Genomic DNA, 21,473 nt, shown 5'->3' on the forward strand with positions numbered 1-21,473 from the left:
TGCACAGAAATGAACACCTTCTGGCTGAGAAAGGCTGACTGGGGGGCCTCTGGGCAGCCCAGGGCCTGAGGGGAGCAGAGCTTGCTGGGAGGGCCTCATTCCTTCCTGGGTGGAGGGAGCAACCAGGCAGCACCCCGACAGCTCCAGCCCTGGGATGGAGAGCTGCCCCCACACTGGGCTTCAGCCCTGAGGACTCTCCCCAGCCTCTCCACTCCTCGGCCTCCTGATCGCATGGAGGAGCTGGTGAGTGTGGTGGGTGCAGGGCCAGCTTCCAGCAGTGACGAGGGGGACCCGAGTCCAGCTGCCCCCACAGCCCAGCCAGCACTTGGGGAAGTCCAGCAAGGCGCCCTTGAGGTCACCTGAACTCTGTCTGGCCTCACGCCCCAGGGCCCACGCCGGGTTCTGCGCTGTGTGTCCTGAGACCCGCACCAAGCGCATGGGGCCTGAACGGCATCTTCCCTGGCTGGCTGCCCACGGACGTTTGTGGGCTTGGCCCTCCTGTTTTGGGCTCACTTGTGGGGCAGGACTCAGGGATCCATACAGGAGGTGAGCCAGGCTTCCCTGGGGGACCCCGGAGGGCCGGAGTTTGGGCCGATTGCTTTCTCAGCCTGGGACATTGCCCTGTAGTGCCCACCCTGTTCCCATGGCCTGGCGTGGGACCTCCAAGGCCGGGCAGCTGCTTCCCTCAGTGAGAGCCCCCCAGCCCCTGCAGGTGGCTCCACGGCAGCCCCCCTCCCCCCACCATGAACCTGCGCCACGCCCGGCCTTGGGGCGCCACCTGCAGGTGAACTCGGTTCACGGGAGGCTGGGCCTGCGTCCTGGGCCCCAGGGCTGGCGATGCCCATCAGCACCGCTGGGACACGGCCTGTGACCCTGTGACCCCCTGGCAGCGTCCGCCAACCACATTCACATTTCCCACGCGCTGGCCCCCTGCTGAGGCTGCTGCTCTCTCCAGGCCACCCCAGAACATCTGCGGCCACCCCAGACCACCTGCCTTCTGCAGCACGGTTCGTGCCCCCTGGGGGTTCTCAGGCCTGGCTCTGGGCTCTTGCCTCCCTTTTCCCTTCCCAAGGCAGCTGGGCAGAAAAATGAGAAGTCGCAGAAGCTCAGGACACCCTGATCTGGAAATCAGCGTAGACGGTACTCACTCAGCAGCTAAGGGAGGCAAAGAGAACAGCAGAGCAGGAACCAGGGGAGGGGGACCCCACCCAGACACCCCAAATCCACCAGGGAGAGGGGGGATTCCTGCCCAGACACCCCAAATCCACCAGGGAGAGGGGACCCCATCCAGACACCCCAAATCCACCAGGGAGGGGGGACCCCGCCCAGACACCCCAAATCCACCAGGGAGAGGGAGACCCCGCCCAGACACCCCAAATCCACCAGGGAGAGGGCACCTCCTGCCCAGACACCCCAAATTCACGAGGGAGAGGGGGGCTTCCTGCCCAGACACCCCAAATCCACCAGGGAGAGGGGCACCTCCCACCTAGACACTCCAGATTCACCAGGGAGAGGGGCACCTCCCACCCAGACACCCCAAATTCACCAGGGAAAGGGGGGCTTCCTGCTCAGACACCCCAAATCCACCAGGGAGGGAGACCCCACCCAGACACCCCAAATCCACCAGGGAGAGGGGGACCCCGCCCAGACACCCCAAATCCACCAGGGAGAGGGCACCTCCTGCCCAGACACCCCAAATTCACCAGGGAGAGGGGCACCTCCCACCCAGACACCTCAAATCCACCAGGGAGGGGGTGCCTCCCACCCAGACACTCCAGATTCACCAGGGAGAGGGGGGCTTCCTGCCCAGACACCCCAAATCCACCAGGGAGAGGGGGGCTTCCTGCCCAGACACCCCAAATCCACCAGGGAGAGGGGTCTTCCTGCCCAGACACCTCAAATCCACCAGGGAGAGATGGGGGGCCTCCTGTATAGACACCTGAAATCTACAAAAGGTTACAGGATCCAGAGAGGCCGCAGGGACTTGCTGGCCACAGGGCCCAATCAGGAGCAGGGTCACGTTCAGAAGATGGGCTGAGTCACAGGGTGGAGGGTGGGTGCAGGGCCTCCAGCACCACTCCCCCACCAGCCTGTAAGCACCTTCCAAGCAGGGGTCTGGGTGGTGGCCTCTGTGCCAGCTCCTCTACCCTGCCCAGCAGAAATTACCCACCATAGCCATCCTGGGGCAGGCAGGCTCTCCCGGTCCCCTTGAAATGGGACCTCTCACAGAGTGAGATTGGGGTTTAGAGGGTGAGAGAGGGCAGATGACCACGGGAAGGGTGATGTGGAAAATGAGGGCATGATGGTGGCCTCCGGAAGACAGGCAGGAGAACACGGATTCCCACGGTGGGCCCTCCCAGAGGACAAGTGGCCGGCTCATCTCTGCCTCCACCCCACCTTCCAGCTGCTGCCTCTGCCGGGAGCCCGGTCTTCCCCACGGGATATACGGCCTCTCCCCAGGGCCCGTCCAGCAGCCCCTTGTCATGAAAACTCCTTAACCCACAGGACTTGGATTCCATGGCAACGCTAAGGCTGGGCTGTGCCCAGGGCCTGAGGCCAACTCAGGGTGCATTCTCCTGTGTCACAGCAAAAGCAGTGACTGGGCTTCAAGGGAAAGGTGGGCAGCATCTTGGCAGGTTCATAAAAACAAAAGGACCCCAGTTGGAATCCCCCAGACAAGAGTCAGACAAGGGGGCACCACATGGTGGGTGCACCTCACTCTTCCTGTCTCCCACGAAGAGCCAGCTCTGGGCACCCACACCCCATCCCGGAGATGCCAGGACAGGCAGTGATGCTTGTGCACGTGTTGCCCGGGGGGCCGATGGCCGCAGCACTGGCCAGAGAGCAGGGAGGGCCCTGACGTACCGCCCATGGCTGGTAGCAGGGCCTGACCCAAGCCGGGCCTGACCCAAGGAGCCACCAAAGAATCATCTCCTATCTAAAGGCGCAATTCTCGAGTGAAGGCCACTTCAGTCAAACAGACCCGTGCCAGAAAGATGGCACCGGCAGCGCCAGCCAGGGCCCAAGGAGACCCCAGCACGGCACTCACCACGCGAGGCTTCCAGAGCCAAGAAATACAGGGTTTTCCAAGGAAACATCAGCAAATGAACAAAGAGGATGCAAATGTTGGCATCCAAAGGAAAAGCGTGGAAGAGGAAGCAGAAAAAAGTCCACAAACACTGAGCAGAAGGAAGGAAATGAAAAGAGGGCGGCTCGGGGACACAGCCAGAGCTGAACAGTCCATCAAAGGGGCCCCTGAATGACAGAGGGAGCAGGTGGAGGAGAGGCCGCTATTTTTGAAAGAAGAGAAGCAAACAGCTTTCCTGAAATGGAGGAAGAGCTGCACCCACAGTCCGGCGGCTCCTGACACCCCAGTGTAGCTGAAGAGAAGGACCTGAACTCAAAGGCTGGTGAGTATCCCACGGCCTCCAGAGAGACAGGAGATGCCTCTACAGGAGATGGAATCCTGCTGACCCGGGCTGTGCCTCCACAAGTCTAGGAGCCGGAAGACAGAACAATAACATGGACTCAGAGAGACAAGGACGAGACTCAGCACTTCCGGATCCAGCCCAGGACAGCTCACAGCATCCAGGCCACAGCCGAGGCACGGGGCAGGAGGCAGGCTGTGGTCGCTGCCTGTCATTCTACAGAGACCTGGGCTGCCCTGGGACTCACCTTCCCCAGGAGAATACGGAGGAACTGGGGCACGCCAGGATAGGCCCAAGTCTTTGGAAGGCTTGGACACTCCCACTCTGCACTTTTAGAGCCCTGAGCCTCCATGGAGGGAGGCCAGGCACCCTGCTAGAGACCCCAGGGAGGGAGCATGGAAGCCAGAGACATCCTGAGAAAGGTAGTTCCAGTGATCCCAGCATCCCATCTGAGACCAACCTTCCAGGCCACCTGGCCAGAGTACCAGGTGCGTGAGGGTGCCATCCTGCACGTCTCAGCTCAGCAGGGCCATCAGATCGCTGGTGCCCCCGTGGACAGCCCAAGGACAGGAGAGCCACCTGCTGAGCCTGGTCAACCCAAAGCATTCTGAGATTGGGGGAGGCTGCTGTTTTCAACCACTAAGTGGTCTGTCACAGCAACAGATAACTGAGACAGGATGGAGAGAAACAGGACATCAGGACTCTAAAGGCCTCGGCTGAGGCAGGGGAGAAGAAAACGAGGGAAGAGAAAGCCCAGTTTTCAAAAATTGATAGAGAAATATCTGTCTGATTATGAGAGAAAGTGGGGAAATGTAACTATTGATAGAAGGGAACAGCATAGAGGTACCGCAGGTTCACAAGAACAATGGAATGAAGAGACTTGATCAAAACAAAGATGGAGGGAATGCAAGTGTGTGGTTACCACGTTAAATGCGAATTACCTGGAATTTTCTATTAGCTGTATATATTTTTTTAACACAACCTAACAGGCTTGGAGTTTTTCCTATACACTGTTTTAAGAAGCATAATCAAAGCAAAGTGATTCTTTTAAAAAGACTGCAGTGAATGAAATGTGACTTCCGGGCCAGGTGAGCGATGACCTCCTGCTCTTGTAGCCACGGGGGAAGGCCAGATGCAGGAGTCGCAGGCGCGGGTGAGGCTGCGAGCCCAGGTCAGCCTTGGAGGGCCTTGAGGGGGACCAGAGCTGCTGCATCCCAGCCTGCCCATGCTGAGGCCCAGGGTGTCACAGACAGGAAGCAGGGCTGCTGGAGGCCGCGGGGCGGGGTCTAGGGCATCAGAGAAACAGTTGGTCCCCAGGCCATTTTCAGGGTCTGGCACCAGCACAGGAAGCTGAGGGCCTGCTCTGGAGAGAGGGTGAAATCTCAGGGGTTCACAGCAAGCCCAGGACAGGTCTCACCCACCCGCCTGCCAAAAGCAGAGGCCGAGCAGGAGTAACTGAAGCTGTGACCCAGGCTCCACCCAGTGCAAGCCCTGCCGGACGAAGGTGATAAAACCTGTCCCCACGTATGTGCTTAACAGAGGAAAGGGCCAGTCCTCTCAAGGAAACCTGCACTGTCCTTAGTCTCTGGTTTGTTTACAGAGTTGACCCGTGAACAAGGCGGGGTTTACGGTGCGCTGATGCCCCACGCAGCTGAAAATCCACATATTGCTTCTGACTTCCCCAAAATGTAACTACTAATAGCCTACCATTGATGGGACGCCTTCCCAGTAACACTAACATTCAATTACTGCATATTTTGTATGGTATATTATATACTGTACTCTTACAGTAAGGTACAAACAGGAGAACGGTAAGAAAATCATCAGGAAGAGAAAATCTATTTACTATGAATTAAGTGGACGAGGATCCTCAGAAAGGCCTTTGTCCTCGTCCTTCTCGGGCTGAGTAGACTGAGAGGGAGGAGCTGGTCCTGCAGTCTCAGGGGTGGCAGAGGCAGAAGCGGTGGGGAGGAAGGGGAGGCAGGAGAGGCAGGCACACTCTGGGTGACTTGACAGAAATGCACGTAATTTCTGTCGGACTTTGCGCTTTCATTTCTCTAAACTTTCTGTGCGGTCCCAGTCCTTCCAGTGCTCGCTTTAGTTTCCCTGCCTGCATCATAGACAGGCCCATGTCCTCCCCAAGAGGGCAGAGACAGCTTGAATGACGGGAATGTTCCTGCCAAGGTCCCAGCTCAACTTCTTTCCCAGCACTGCTTCCTCTCTGTCCTCCTCCTCCTCATCGCCCGGTTTGGAAGCACTCGTCTCCCTCAGTCTCTTCTGTTCATTGCTCTGGTGCAGCGTCTATTAGCTCCTGAATTTCTCCAAGACCTGTATCTGGAAACTCTTCGTCCTCATCTTTTTTGCTCTCTCCCCAGTTTCTTTAATTGCTATATAATAAACGTACATATTTTGGGGGTACATGTGATAATATGGTATACTCGTATAACGTGTGAAGATCAAGGGTAATGGGGTGCCCATCACCCTGAATATTTCTGCTCTTTCTGCTGGGAACCTTGAAGGATTCTCTTCTAGCTATGTGGAAATGTGCAATTGACTAAAGTGAGGTAGTCGCCCTATTGATGTATTGAATGCCAGGTCTTATTTCCTCCATCTCATTGTGCATTTCCACTCATTAGTCACCCCCTGCACCCCCTACTTCCCACTTCCTGGCCTCTGGTCACCACCAGTCTGCTCTCTATCTTCACGAGATCCACTTTTTTAGCCCACACAAGTGAGAACAAGTGATGCTTGTTTTCCTGTGCCTGACTTACTTCGTACCATAATGACCTCCGTTCCACCCAGGTGGTGGCAAGAGACAGGATTCCACTCCTTTTCCATCACTGCCGGGATTGGCTGTCACCAGTGCTGCGAGGTTATACACAACATCTGGACACGGTTTTCCCAGCAAGAATGTGCCCTTTCAGGGTTTGTGGTTTTCCCAGCCTTTTCTCCAACCATGACGGCAAGTCCAGTGTGTAATCCCTCAGCCTTTCATGGTGTTCTCTGAGGTTCTCTTTGCCAGCACTACACTCCTGTCCACACAGTGCTGCATACAATGAGGCTTCAAGGTCCCTATGGCCTCTGGGCCAGAGGCTGCATTGGAGACGTGTTTGGGGGCAAGTGGGCTCCTTTGACACCTTCATTGTTGAATCATGGGGTTCTGGGTGGCCAAGAGGCATTGTCCGATACCAGAGCTTTAAAAAGCAGTCACTTATAAGAAGCAAAGTACTTCCTGATTTCAGGGACAAAGCATTGATGGAATCAACCCAGAAAAGAGGTTCTTGTCCAGCCTTCTTGTACAACCAAGGAGAAGCTGGTGTTCTCTTTTCCCTTCAAGCTCGGGGGTTAGCAACTTTCTGGATAAGGGCAGTCCTGATCATAATCTGGCTGCATTTGCACAGAACAGCAAAGCTGGCCTCTCCCCTCCTGTCCTAAATTCTGGTACTTGCTTGTCTTCCTAATTCATGCCTATGGCATTTTTTTTTTTTTCAAGAATAGGGGACTTAGGTCTGCATTAAAAACCTGTTCAGGCAGATATCCTTTATCCTCTTTCTCCTCAGTGACTTCTTCATGGTATCTGTATCCAGGAACTTGTCTGCTGCCCCTTGGCCGACAGAAGCTGCTTCTCCGTATCTTGGTATTCTTCCAGCCAAGCCTCTTTCTAAAATTGTCAAACCATCCTTTGCTGGGATTAGATCCTCCAGCTTCAGCTCCTTCCCCTTCCTTTTGTTTGAGGAGTCTATCGGTACACCTTTCTCACGGTGTATCAGTAAGGGTTCTCTAGAAGGACACAATAGGATATATACATATACGAAAGAGAGTTTATTAAGGAGAACTGATGCAGAGGATCACAGGGTGAAGTCCCACAACAGGCTGTCTGCAAACTGAGAGGCAAGGAAGCCAGTAGTATCTCAGTCTGAGTCCCCAAACCTCTAAAGGAGGGAAGCCGACACTGCAGCCTTCAGTCTGTGGCTGAAGCCCGAGAGCTTCCGGCAAAACGCTGGTGTAAGTCCAAGACTCCAAAAGCCAAAGAACTTAGAGTCCCATGTTCAAGGGCAGGAAGCATCCAGCACGGGAGAAAGAGGAAGGCCAGAAGACTCAGCCAGCCAGCTTCAGCCACCTTCTTCTGCCTGCTTTTTCCAGCCATGCTGGCAGCCGATCGGATGGTGTCCACCCACACTGGGGTGAGTCTTCTCCTAGTCCAGTAACTCAAATGTTATCCCTTCTGGAAACACCTAGAAACAATACTTTGCATTCTTCAGTCGAATCAAGTTGACACTTAATATGAACCATCACACACGGCAACCCTGCACCCACATAAAAGCTGCATTCCCAATACAAGATAAAAAGGTATTTCACAGAAAGTGTTAAGGCTTTTGTGCCTGCTCACAAATTTCCTTTTTTTTACTATGGTCCTTACGCTGGATTCATTCATCTTGAATTGGTAGGCAACCGCAGCTGTAAACCTCAATCTTAGGAACATATCAAGAAACTCAACTTTTCCTTGAAATGTCGTGACTTTTCTCTGCTTCTCAGGAGTCCTGCGGCGTGACTGGTGGTGCTCCATGGGCCCCGAAGTGTTCTTCAAGGTTTATAGTATTGCGCCAAACACAAGAAATACACAAGAACATCCAGATGGCACCTTTTCTTCAAGTTGGGGTCTCACTCTGTTGCCCAGGCTGGAGTGCAGTGGTGCAATCACAGATCACCACAGCCTCGACCTCCTGGGCTCAAGGGATCCTCCTGCCTCAGCCTCCCAAGTAGCTGGGACTGCAGGCGTGTGCCACTATGTCCAGTTAAAATAGACCACTTTTGGCCGGGCGTGGTGGCTCAAGCCTATAATCCCATCAGTTTGGGAGGCCGAGATGGGCGGATCACGAGGTCAGGAGATCGAGACCATCCTGGCTAACACAGTGAAACCCCGTCTCTACTAAAAATACAAAAAATTAGCCGGGCACGGTGGCGGGCACCTGTAGTCCCAGCTACTCGGGAGGCTGAGGCAGGAGAATGGTGGGGACCCGGGAGGCGGAGCTTGCAGTGAGCTGAGATCCGGCCACTGCACTCCAGCCTGGGCAACAGAGCAAGACTCCATCTCAAAAAAAAAAAAAAAAAAAAAACCACTTTTTATTGTGATACACAATGTACTGAAGACATGAACTGCCCATGCACAGATTAGCACCACATGGTGTTTTAAGCAGATCCTTGAAATGCTTACGTTTACTGTAATAGCAACAGGAGGTGGCTTTGTAATTATTCCAGCAGCACACTGTGGACTGCAGTTAATTTAATGCAGTTCTAATTTAATGCTGTGTTTTTTTTTTGTTTTTTTTTTGAGACAGAGTTTTGCTCTTGTTGCCCAGGCTGGAGTGCAATGGCGCAATCTCGGCTCACCACAACCTCTGCCTCCCCGGTTCAAGCGATTCTCCTGCCTCAGCCTCCCAAGTAGCTAGAATTACAGGCATGCGCCACCACGCCCAGCTAATTTTGCATTTTTAGTAGACATGGCGTTTCTCCGTGTTGGCCAGGCTGGTCTCAAACTCCTGACCTCAGGTGATCTGTCTGCCTCAGCCTCCCAAAGTGTTGGGATTACAGGCGTGAGCCACTGCCCCCGGCCAACGCTGCATCTTTATGGCGACATTTCTCTCTACTGTGAATGGTCCATGATGGTCTGTATATTTTATGCATTCGTGACATACCTTTTTCTTTCTTTTTTTTTTTTTAGATATTTCTAGGCTATGTGGTTCATCTGCAAATTTTTTCAAATTGTTGCAAATTTCCAAAAATTTTTCCAATATATTTATTTTAAAAAATCCACTTATAAGTGGACCCTTATAATTCAAACTCTTGTTCAAGGGTCGACTTATATGGTGCTTTGCACTCACTAAAATCTTACGAGACAAATGTAATATGTTATAGAAAAAAAGAAGAAAAGAGATATAAAGGGAATGAAAAGATGGAGAACTTCAACAGAGAATCGGCATTCACAAAAAATTACCGGACACCTTAGACCTGAAAAACACAACATCTGAAATTTAAAACTGATTGAAAGAAAACACTTATTTTTAAAAATCATTATAATGATGATGTAAAAGGATCTAGTGGAAAAGGTGGACGGCATCTGCGAGCAGATGTGGAATTACGGCAGAGACGAGAATGAGAACACGGAGGTGACAGGAAACGCTGGAGAGGAGCAGGATGGGTTCCGAGACCACGCACTCCCTGAGAACACGGAGGTGACAGGAAACGCTGGAGATGAGAAGGATGGCATCTGAGACCACGCACTCCCTGAGAACACGGGGTAAGAGGAAACGCTGGAGAGGAGCCTTGCCATAGGGCAAGGCTTCACAGTTTCAAAGGACTGGGATCATAGCGGACACACTCTCTGATCAACAACCAGGTGAGCAACTTGGAAGCTGAGCCCCAAGCCCAGTTAAACCTTCAAAGGAGAGCAGCTCAACCCATGGCTGACTCCAGCCTCTCAAGAGACCCTGACCAGCAACGCCGGCTGAGCTGCCCTGACTCCTGCCCTCAGGCCTGAGAAATGAGAAATGGCCAAGGTCTGCTGCTGCAGCTGCTGGGCCGCAACAGGTCACTGACACCTCTTCTAGCTTCTTGAATGGAAAGCTTAGATGATCAATTTCACACCTTTCTTCTCTAATACGTGGGTTTGGTAGTGATGCATTTTTCTCTAAGCACCAGTTCCTACTTTCTGAGCGTTTAGCTCGGAAAGTAGGAAGTGTAGGGCGCAAAGACCCATGAGACAGAAAACAAACAGCAAATCCAGTGAAGCCAAAACCCAGGGCTTTTGGAAAAGAGGAACAAAATTGATAAATCCATAGCAAGAATGATGAAGAACACCAGGTCAAGAATAAAAGAGGGGACATTATGACAGATCCTAAAGATACTGAAAATAAGAGGAACTTTATGCTAATACATCATACAACTTGGATAAAATGAGGAAACTCACTGAAAGCCATATTTACCAAAATTAACAGAAAAAGAAACAAAGTCTGAATAGTCTCACCTCTGTTAAAGAAATCAAACCAAAGATGTTTTCAAGATCCAATCAAACACTCATCACAAGAGACTGAGTCACACGGAATCTACACAGCCCGCGCAGACAGCGTGAAATAAGGCTATCTACGATGCCGAGGTCTGCGGACCCTGCTGTGTCCCTGGAGTGGAGTCCGCTGTCCCACGTGCAGGCTGAGTGGTAGCAACCAGGAAGGGGTCAAGGCTGAAAGGAGGGCCCTGTAGCCGAGCAAGGGGCAGGGGAAAGGAGGGCCCCATAGCTGGGCAGGGAGCAGGGAAAAGGAGGGCCCTGTCGTTGGGCAGGGAGCAGGGTAACCACTCCCCTGAAGCCCCTTTTGGCTCTCATCCCTCCCTCCTAGCCAAAGGTGGTGCTGCAGGGACTTCTGGCTTGGCGGGAATGGGATGACCTGGTCTCCTATCTCACACTCAAATAACTAAGTGAATGAAAGCTGTGAGTACTGTTGTAACAAGGGCTCCAGGGCAGGAGAGAGGCAGGCGCCTGAGCACGAGCATTCTGTCACATGGCTTGGCAGGAGCCTGCGGAAAGAAGTGAAAGCAGACCACGTGCTCACAGTGTCCTTTCTTTTAATACGGCTGAAATCTTCCACAGCCTCAGGAGAGGAACACGGACTTGTCTAAGGAAAACAGCAGGCTGCCGAGAAATCAGCCCTAAGGGTAACACTGAACCTGGCGCTCTTCCGGCCACCACACAGGAGGCGACGCCTGGGAAAGAAGAATGAGCGGCTCCTGTCTGAAGATGTCTCTATTAGTCCAGCCACCCGGTGTCACTGGTATCTGCGAACATTTCCTGATTCTTCATATTTTGTATTAAAAAATGTATTTTGTGGCTGTGATGCTGGCGGGCCAAGCGACAGGTTTCCAGCGAGGGCCGCCCATCGACGGTCTTTGTTCAAGGCTAATACTTCATCCTGTAGCTCTTTGGCCTTGTGGGAGACAAGGAGGGGGAGACGTTACTTTGTCCTGTAGCTCTTTGGCCTTGTGGGAGACAAGGAGGGGGAGACGTTAGAAAGGCTGGCAGGACTTAGGGCATCCATACGTCTCTGGCTCAGATTCCACGTGGGGCCCAGGCCGTGTGGGAGTGAGCAGAACCAGTCCTGCTCCCCTGGGGCCCCTGCAAGCGGCATCATGGCACGGTCTTCCCTGCAATGGGGCCCGGCAGCCTACTTCCAGCCAGCTCCCAGGCCTTCCACCTCATGAGGACACCACCCTCTGCTGGCACACACATGGCCACTCATCCTGGTGTCCCCACAGCCCCACCCAGGTGTCCTGTGCAGACACAGGTCAATGGATGAACAGAGACTCAGGGCATCATCCTGTGGGCACAGGGAAGGCTGGTGCCACACCCAGGCAGTGTGTTGGAAAGCATCACCACAGCCATGACCACACCTGAAAGCCTGGGAAGCAGATGGGGCCACAATCGCCACCTCTACCCCACAGACACAGAAGCCATGGATCAGGGGTTCCTAGAGAAAGAACTTGCCGAGCCTGAAACCAGAGGCAGGCTTTCTGTTCCAAACCCCATGGTCCAGGGCCAATCCCCTGGGCAGAATAAGGTGAGGCTGAGAAGGGCACTGCAGGGGGCCTCAGGTGGAGAAACTGAGGAGGGGCTCTTCCTGTTCCTGCCCCTCCAGCCCTCTGCAGAATCCCAATCTCCCCACTCCAAGCACAGGAGCCCTGGGCTACCCGGCTTTCCTCTCCCTCCCCAGCTTGCCTCACTGGGGGCACAGGTTGGACACGACCTCCAGTGCAGGTCTCAGGAGACCCCTGCAGCCTCCCCCCAATACAGACAAATCATAGCAGGTCCCTGGAGAGCACTGCATCCCACCCCCCATACAGCCATAATGACAGCAGGTCCTCGGAGAAGACCCCTGCAGCTTCCCCCCACCCCATACAGCCATAATGACAGCAGGTCCCTGGAGACCCCTGCAGCCTCCCCCTCCATAGAGCCATAATCACAGCAGGTCCCCGGAGACCCCTGCAGCCTCCCCCTCCATATCACAACTGTGGGCTACAGCAGCACTCATGGCTTCTGGCTCTGTGACTCGGTCAATATTACTTGTCACTGACCCAGTAAATAGTCATTGATAACGTTATTCGCTTCCCATAGAAACCTGTATTCCCTGTAGGATGCATAACTGCCTCCTTTAAAAATGTTTGCTTTGTTTTCTATATCTGTCATTACATCCTTTCCAACTGTAAAACCTCTCTCAACATCCTCCTCCACTGGCCAAGTCCTCAGACTGACCTGGTCTCCCTGGGGAGACCCCCGACAGGCCCCTCTCACAGCAGCCGGTGGCCAGGGGCTTCTGGGTCAGCTTCCTTTCCTCTGGAATTCTTACCTTCCTCTCTCAGCATCTACTCCCTTGTTTTGATAGAACAAATTCTACAGTGGCTTCTGGAGAAAGACTCGCTAGATGGGAAGCAGCATTTTGAGTCCTTGCATGTCTGAAAACGTCTTATTGTGTGCTGACCCCTGACCTTGCACTCGGAGGACCGAATCCCTGTGCCTGCTGAGGGCAGTGCCATCACCGAGACCAGCTCCCTCCCAGTGCCTGGTTCTGTGTGGGCCTCTCTCCCCGCCCTCCCTGGAGTCTCGGGGGGTCCGTCCTGCTCTGGTTTGGGACGCTGAGCCGTGGTGCCGGCTGTGGGCCCTTCTGGCAGGAAGCACACTGGCTCCTTCGGGAAGAGCCCTCCTGCACCCTCTCCCTCCGTCTGCTCGCGTCTCTCCTGCTGGAACCTGCCGGATGCTTTGCTCTGCTTGGGTCGTCCTCTAACTTCCTTTCCTCTCGTCTCATCTCTGCTTCCCATCTCCCCTTCCTGGGTGATTTATGCATCGACTAATTTAATTTTTAAAATTTTTCCCACATTTTAAACTTTGCCTTGGGAGTTCTTCTGGGTTATCTGAGTGTTCACTTTTTTTTTTTTTTTTTTTCCTGTTTTTTGAGACGGAGTCTCGCTCTGTCACCCAGGCTGGAGTGCAGTGGCCGGATCTCAGCTCACTGCAAGCTCCGCCTCCCGGGCCCACGCCATTCTCCTGCCTCAGCCTCCCGAGTAGCTGGGACTACAGGCGCCCGCCACCGCGCCCGGCTAATTTTTTGTATTTTAGTAGAGATGGGGTTTCACTGTGTTAGCCAGGATGGTCTCGATCTCCTGACCTTGTGATCCGCCCGCCTCGGCCTCCCAAAGTGCTGGGATTACAGGCGTGAGCCACCGCACCTGGCCTGAGTGTTCACTTTCTAAAACAGCCTGCTGGGTTTCATGGCAGCAGATTTGTCTGTTCCCATGGGGGGATTTTAATTCTGACTTGTCATTTTTAAGTGTCCCCTAATGTCCGCATCCGTCTGAAGCTTGCTCCCCAACCAGCTAGCTTTGGCCTCTCCCTCACCTTGGGGCTTCCCTCAGTAGCTGAGCAACCACTCGTGACTGAGGCCCTGGAGCGAGGCTGAGATTGGGTTGTTGGTGGAGAGCTGCTGGCTGCTCAGTGCAGGCCGGGGCTGTCTGGGGGACACCCAGGTGGCTTCTGTCTTGGTTGGTTGATATCTCAGACAGCACCACGGAGCTGGCTGGCCCTCCTGGTCAGTTGTGCACCTGATCTTCTGCAGGGCTCTTTAGGTCATACGTGGCCGCTGTCACCACCATGGCGCCTGGTTGGTCAGTTTCTCTAGAGGCAGCCCTGTCTCCTGCTGGGTAGGCTGGAGGAGTCAGTGGGCTGGGCAGAGTAGGGAAGCTGACTCAGGGCCCTATCGTGACCCGTACAGAGTCCACTTAATTTTTTTTTTGAAACGGAGTTTCGCTCTTGTTGCCCAGGCTGGAGTGCAATGGTGCCATCTCAGCTCACTGCAACCTCTGCCTCCCAGGTTCAAGTGATTCTCCTGCCTTTGCCTTCCAAGTAGCTGGGATTACAGGCAGCGCCAACATGCCCAACTAATTGTTTGCATTTTTAGTAGAGACGGGGTTTCACCATGTTGGCCAGGCTGGTCTCAAACCCCTGACCCCAGGTGATCCACCCACCTCAGCCTGCTAAAGTGCTGGGATTGCAGGCCTGCGCCACCGCGCCCCGGCCTCTGCTTCCAGTCCCTCTGTGGTTGGTTTTGTCTTCCTGTGCTCTGGGGCTGCATCACCTTGCATCTTTGCTGGCATTTTGTTCGGCAGGCCCTTCACGTTGCACCACTAGGGGGCTTCCTTCGTGCAAAATCGCCCAGGCCTCCGTGTGTGAGGACAGGGCTCCCCTGCCAGCCCCCCGACGACAGCAACTGAGACCAGGTGGAGCAGTGTGTCTGAGAGGACAGCACCCACACCAGAGACAGACTACTGCACACTGGCTCTGCAGCCCTGGCCCACGGCCTCCACCTGAGGGCTGAGGTGGCTGCCCCTGCTCTGGCCATCATGTTTGCATTCCAGCCAGGAAGGGAGAGGACAAAGCTCAGGACGTCCATGCTCATCTGCTCACATCCTGCCGGCCGGAACAGAGCCACAGGCCCATGTCTGGCTGCAAGGGAGGGAGAGAAATGTGGCCATTTGTGGGGCAGCCTGTGCCCAGCTGAGACGTGAGGCTCTATTACTACAGGAAAGACCTGGGGAAGGGGGAGCCTCCTGACAAGAGGGCAGGCTCCTCTCCATTTTCTCGTCCTGAGGAGTGAAGGTCGTTTTTGTTCCCTCTCCTGTCATTCTGGTGGCTTCTGGGCAGAGTGGAGATCAGTCTACGTGCAGAACGGGCCGTGTTGACCTGGAAGGGCCACGTCTGTGGCTGGTTTGTTTTCAGCAGCTTTTTCATCCCTCTGGTCTTTCTTCTCTCTCTCCCTTGACCCGTCCATCCTGGCCCTCTAATCAAACACAAGCTCCTGGCCCATGGGCTGGACTCCAGCCCCTCCTACTTCCCCCATTTGGCATCCCCTTCTCCCACGGGCTAGGCTTCAGGGCGCACGGGGTGGTGGTGGGTGCTCCCGACGCACGCCATGTCACCGAGGACTCCTCGCTAGCGCCACGCCATGCACGGCACTGCGCAGAGGCCTTGAAGGAAACACGGGGGCCGGGGAAGAAGCCGGCAGAACGAGACTCTGCTTCTAGAGGCGTAGTGTGCACTTGGATGGTTGTCTGCCTGGAACATGCCAACCGTCTCAGGCACGTGCGTGCCCGCCTCCACACAGGCCGGCGCCTCCACACAGGCCGGCGCCTCCACACAGCCACGGAGCCTCCACACAGGCTGGCGCCTCCACACAGGCCACGGAGCCTCCACACAGGCTGGCTGCACAGCCACGGAGCCTCCACACAGGCTGGCGCCTCCATACAGGCCACGGAGCCTCCACACAGGCTGGCTGCACAGCCACGGAGCCAGGGCCCGTCTCATGCTGCTGCAAGGTTTGCTCAGGCCCTGCCTGGGGCCCAGCTCTAAGGAAAGACACACTCTTCTGGCAAAGCCCGAGGCTTCACCTGCAGGGAAGGCCAGCATGATCGTCTCGCCAGGATTATACAAATAGCTTCCCTACTGAGTCTAAAGAACACAGCCCTTTCTTTTTTGCTAGTGGGCCTGTGTAGACAGCAGAAAAAGGGAGGGTCATTTGGAATGGACTGAGCCTACAGGAGGTCCAGTTTCAGAAAAAACTATAATGAAGATTGTTTCCTAAAAATGAGGCCATCAGGTGGCACGGATGCCTGCCACACTGTTCTGGACTGTCTCAGAGGGTCTCTTCTCCCCTGCCCCGCCCACCCACCTGGTCCTCTGTGAGAGGCAGTGGGACAGAGGAGAAGGATGGCTGGAGCTTGTGGACGGCCAACACCACCTGTCTCCACACAGTTCACCTCCTCCAGGGCAGGATCAGCTGCTTCCCAACTCATTCTTGGGAGTTTTAAAACCCCTTCCTCTGGCTCTCCCAGCCAGGACTGAAATGAAGGGAACCACCCCATGGGCATCCCCTGGGCTCAAGCGCTGCAGGAGCCTGTCACGGAAAGTTAGCGGGTGTTCATGTCCCTGTCTCCTGGGCAGGGTGACACAGCACATCCCTCCCTGCCTCTTGGCAGTAACTTGGAGTTGGCACACGACAGGAGCCAGTGCTGGTGACCTGAACCCTTCATCAAGAACTTCACGTGAATTTTTTTTAGTCACAGAAAAACACGAGACAGGTATTGAAGCACGAGGTGAATTTGTGGCAATTCACGTCCCCAAGAAGACAGTGCAGCATTTGGACCTTGGCTTTGCATTCAGACATGCCCAGGTTGGATGAAAAGCGCCGCCGTTCATAGTGTCACCGTGGGGCCAGTTACGGCACTTCTGGGAGTCTTGTTTTCTGATCCGTGAAATGGGTGGCAGTGCCTTCCTCCTAAGGTGGCATGAAAGTCAATGAAGAGACAGGCGTGGCCTGGGGTATGCATTTGAGATCAACTGCCACAGTGTCCTTCTGGGTCATTCTCTTTTGTCTCACGGCCCCCCTTCTCTGCGTGTAACCAGGGCGGGGGAGCACAGGAGAACCGTGGGGGACACGAGAGCCAGCTCTCAGGTTTCAGATTTCCAAGCAGACTTTAAAAAACCAGGACTTGATTTTTTTAGAGCAGCCTTCATCCCACACCGGAGTGGTACACCTGATGCACACACATGGACGTAGTTTCCACCACCGAGAGTCCACAGTCGACATGCGGGCTCACGTGTGGGGTGGCACAGTCCGTGGGGCTTAGACAGACGCATCACCACATGGATCCAACAATACAGCATCACGGAGAGTAGTTTTACTGCCCTAAAACCCTTTGTGTTCTGCTGATTCACCCCTCAATATCCTACTACCCCCACCCGGTCCCACGACCCCTTTACCATCTCCATCTGTGTACGGCCGTCTCACGCTGGCGTGCTGGCTCCCCTGCGTCTTCTCATTGCTGATGGCTCGTTTCCTGCCAGTGCTAAGCAGTGTTCCACTGTCTGGATGTTCCAGTTTATCCAGTCACCTGCTGAAGGACATCTTGGGTGCTTCCAAGTTTTGGCAATTATGAAAAAAGCTGCTATCTCTATGTGCAGGTTTTGGTGTAGACGTAACTTTTCATTTCCTTTGGGTAAACACCAAGGAGTGTGATTCCTGGATTGTAAGATGAGAGTGTGATTTATTTTGTAAGAAACTGTTAAACTGTCTTCCAAAGTGGATGTACCATTTTATATTCCCAGCAATTAATGAGCGTTCCTGTTGCTCCACATCCTCGCCAGCGTTTGGTGGTGAGTGTTTTGGATTTTTTGTGTGGTGAATCTCCTTGTCTTAACTTGCATTTCTGACGACACACAACGTGAAGCTTCTTTTCACATGCCGATCTGCCATCCACGCATCTTCTTTGATGAGGTGTCTCTGCAGATTCTTGGCCCATTTTTTAATTGGCTTGTTTGCTCCTTTTTGTTGAGATTTTCAGAGTTCTTGGTATAGTTTAGATAACAGTCCTCTATCGGGTGTATCTTTTCCAAATATTGTCTCCCAGTCTGTGGCCTGTCTTATCCTCTTGGCAGTGTCTTACATAGAACAGAAGTTTTTGATTTTAATGAAGCCCGGCGTATCAATTATTTTTGTCACGGATCTTGCTTTGGTGTTGTATTTAAACATCATCACCATACCCAAGGTCACTTAGGTTTTCTCCTATGTGATCTTGTAAAAGTTGTACAGTAACACATTTTACGCTTAGGTCTATGATCCATTTTGAATTAATTTTTGTAAGGGGTGTGAGGTCTATGTCTAGATTCTTTTTTGTTTTTGGCAGTTGTTCCAGTACCATCTGTTGAAGACTATGCTTTCTCCACTGAGTTGCTTTTGTTCCTCTGTCAAATCAGTTAACTATATTTGTGTGGGTCTATTTTGGGGCTCTCTATTCTATTTGTCTATTCTTTGGACAATATCACACTGCTATTGTAGCTCTAGAGTCTTCAAGTTGCGGGGTGTCAGTCCTCTGACTTGCTTTTCCATCAGTACTGTGTTGGATATTCTACGTCTCATCCTCTCCATCTATGCTTTAGAAACAGTTTGTCAATATCCACAAAACAATTTGCTGAGATGATGATTGGGAATGCATGTGAAACCTAAAGCTGGGAAGAACTGACTGCCAACAGCACTGAGTCTTCCTGTCCATGAACATGGACTATCTGTCCATTGATTTAGTTACTTACTTCATTAACGTTTTGTAGTTTTCCTCATATAGATTTTGTATACATTTTGTTAGATTTTTTTACTTAGTACCCTTTTTTTGGTGCTAATTTAAATGTTACGTTTTTAATCTTAAATTCCACTTGTTAATTGCTGGTTCATAGGAAGGTGACTGACTTATGTATATTAACCTTGTATCCTGTAACCTTTTCTATGATCACTTATTAGTTCCAGGAAATTTTTGTCAATTCTTTGGGATTTCCTCCATATATAATCATGTCATCTGAGAACAAAGACAGTTTTATTTCTTGTTTCCCAGTCTGTATACCTTTTATTTCCTTCTCTTGTCTTTTTTTTTTTTTTTTTTTTTTTTTTTTTTTTTTTTTTTTGAGACGGAGTCTCACTGTGTTGCTCGGACTGGAGTGCAGTGGCCAGATCTCAGCTCACTGCAAGCTCCACCTCCCGGGTTCCTGCCATTCTCCTGCCTCAGCCTCCCGGGTAGCTGGGACTACAGGCGCCCGCCACCTCGCCCGGCTAGTTTTTTGTATTTTTTAGTAGAGACGGGGTTTCACCGTGTTAGCCAGGACGGTCTCGATCTCCTGACCTCGTGATCCGCCTGTCTCGGCCTCCCAAAGTGCTGGGATTACAGGTGTGAGCCACCGCGCCTGGCCTTGTCTTCTTGAACCAGCTAAGAGTCCCAGTGTGAGACTGAAAAGCAGCAGGGAGAGGGAATACCTTTGCCTTGCTCCTGATCTTAGTGGAAAAGCGTTTAGTTTCTTGCCATTAAGAACAACGTTAGCTGTGGGTCTTTTCTGGATGCTCTTTAACAAGCTGAGGAAGTTCCCAGCTTATCCCAGTTTGCTGGGAGTTTTCATCATGACAGGTGTTATATTTTGTCAGATGCTTTTTCTGCATCTATTGATAAAACTACCTGATTTTTCTTGTTTAGCTTACTGATGTGATGAATTGCATTAACTGATTTTTGAATGTTGAACTACAGTGTGTGATTGCTTTTATACATTGCTGGATTTGATTTCTGAATGTTGATAATTTTTGCATCTATGTTCATGAGCGATACTGGTCTATAGTTTTCCTTTCTTGTAATATCTTTGTATGGTTTTGGTATTAGAGTAATGCTGGCCTCAGAGAATGAGTTAAAATGTTTTCTCTCTGTTTCTATATTCTGGAAGAGATTATACAGAATTGGTATAGTTTCTTCCTTAAACCTTAAATGTTTGGTAGAATTCACCAGTGAACCCATCTGGGCCTGTGATTTCTGTTTTGGATGGTAATTAATTATTGATTAAATTCCTGTAAATGATACAAGCATATTCAAATTGTTTATTTCTTCTGTAAGTTTTGGCAGATGTTGTCTTTCAAAGGATTCATCTATTTCACTAAATGTATCAAATCTGTGGTTAGAGTTGTTCATAATACCAAATCGACTTTTGTGTCCATAACGCGAAGTGATGGGTTGAGACACAGATGTTTTGAAGCCCTAAGAGGCAAGGTTTGGGTGTCCAAGGACAAGGTCATACTCATAAACGACAGATTCAGAGAGAAGAAGAGTTTATCTAAAGGCAGATACAAACTCCCTGGGCTGAGAGGAAAAGAGTCTCAGAACTGGGGTCCGAGTCAGGCTGGGTGGGGTCTCCATGAAGTGGCTCCACTTCCTGCCCTCACGCCTCGTTTCTCCCATCTCTGGCTCTAGGAGAGAGGGAAACAGTGGAAATGGTGGGAATGGAGCCTGCAGATGGGGTGTGGGGACAGGAAGGCCGGGGCTGCTTCCTCCCCCGTGACAGTGCTGCTTGCTCTGGGGGCAGCCCGGATGCAGGCCGCAGCAGCCTGACCTGTGTTCGGGCATGGCACACTGACCTGGAAGACACCACCAGCCAGGGGCCTTGGGTAGCCTGAGAAGACAGGCCAGTGTTCTCATGGCTGTAAGAAGGGTGGGGACACAGGTATCCAGGTTCACTGCCAGGGAGGGCAGCTGTGTCCTTCTACAGCTGGATGGGCTGGCCACGCAGCAATTCGGGCAGCAAAGCACTTTCCTTCATTCCTGTGTCTCTCCCACGGCCCAGGACACTCCAAGTACCAGGAGATGGGCCTCAGCGTATGCTGAGTGAGTAAACACCATTGGCAGTGGCTGAGAGGATGGTTAACATTCTAGACATAGAGGAGACGCTTCTGTGAGCAGTTCCGGTCAGCAGGCTCCTGGTCAGGAGGCCTTGGATCCCCATGAATATCGGCCTCCCGACATAGACACTGAGCATGTCAGCCATGCTCCAGGTGGCCTCAGCCAGGCCCCTCTCTGCAGTGGCACCCCTCATGGCCCAGCCCTGGGCCTAGAGCCTGGTTCAGCTGGGTGCAAAGCCTCCAGCAAGGACCCCACAGACATGTGCAGAGGACAGGTTCCCAGTCCCTGTCAGCAGGCCGCCACTCCTGTCACAGATGCCCAGTGCCGAGATGCCAAGGTCCGTCTGCCATGTGGCCTGGCACATTTGAGGGCTCAGCCCCTCAGCTGAAATGTTTTCCTTCTCACGTGACCAACTGCAATTCTGGGAATTTTCACACCCTGATAAGACACATTCCACACAGTCCCATGGTTTTAGAGAGTGCATGCTCTGAAGAGGCACAATGGGTTCCCTTCATTTTTAACAAAACAATGTTTTAGGCTGGGTGCAGTGGCCCAGCACTTTGGGAGGCCAAGGCAGGTGGATCACTTGAGGCCAGGAGTTCGAGACAAGGCTGGCCACCATAGCAAAACCCCATCTCTATTAAAAATACAAAAATTAGCCGGGTGTGGTGGCGTACGTACACTTGTAATCCCAGCTACTCAGGAGGCAGAGGCAGGAGAATCTCTTGAACCTAGGAGGCGGAGGCTGCA

The 21,473-nt window shown here is 52.6% G+C and overlaps 1 protein-coding gene across 7 annotated transcripts in view; it reads right to left on the reverse strand.

The window, feature by feature from the left end:
• Positions 1–11,028: 11,028 nt before the first annotated feature.
• LRRC27 (leucine rich repeat containing 27) overlaps positions 11,029–21,473 on the reverse strand; it is a 49,274-nt gene continuing 38,829 nt past the window's right edge. For 4 of the 7 annotated variants that reach the window (XM_017893850.1, XM_017893851.1, XM_017893852.1 and 1 more), the window contains exon 11: positions 11,029–11,404. In XM_017893850.1, coding sequence (XP_017749339.1) covers positions 11,246–11,404 — 159 coding nt within the window. In that variant the 3' untranslated portion in view covers positions 11,029–11,245. Of the gene's footprint in view, positions 11,457–20,136; positions 20,294–21,473 lie in introns of those variants that run through there. The other 3 variants (XM_017893853.1, XM_017893857.1, XM_017893854.1) reach the window with 3 other exon arrangements.

The sequence above is a fragment of the Rhinopithecus bieti genome, unplaced genomic scaffold, assembly GCF_001698545.2.
Source record: "Rhinopithecus bieti isolate Rb0 unplaced genomic scaffold, ASM169854v2 scaffold_24263, whole genome shotgun sequence".
Taxonomy (NCBI): Eukaryota; Metazoa; Chordata; class Mammalia; order Primates; family Cercopithecidae; genus Rhinopithecus; species Rhinopithecus bieti.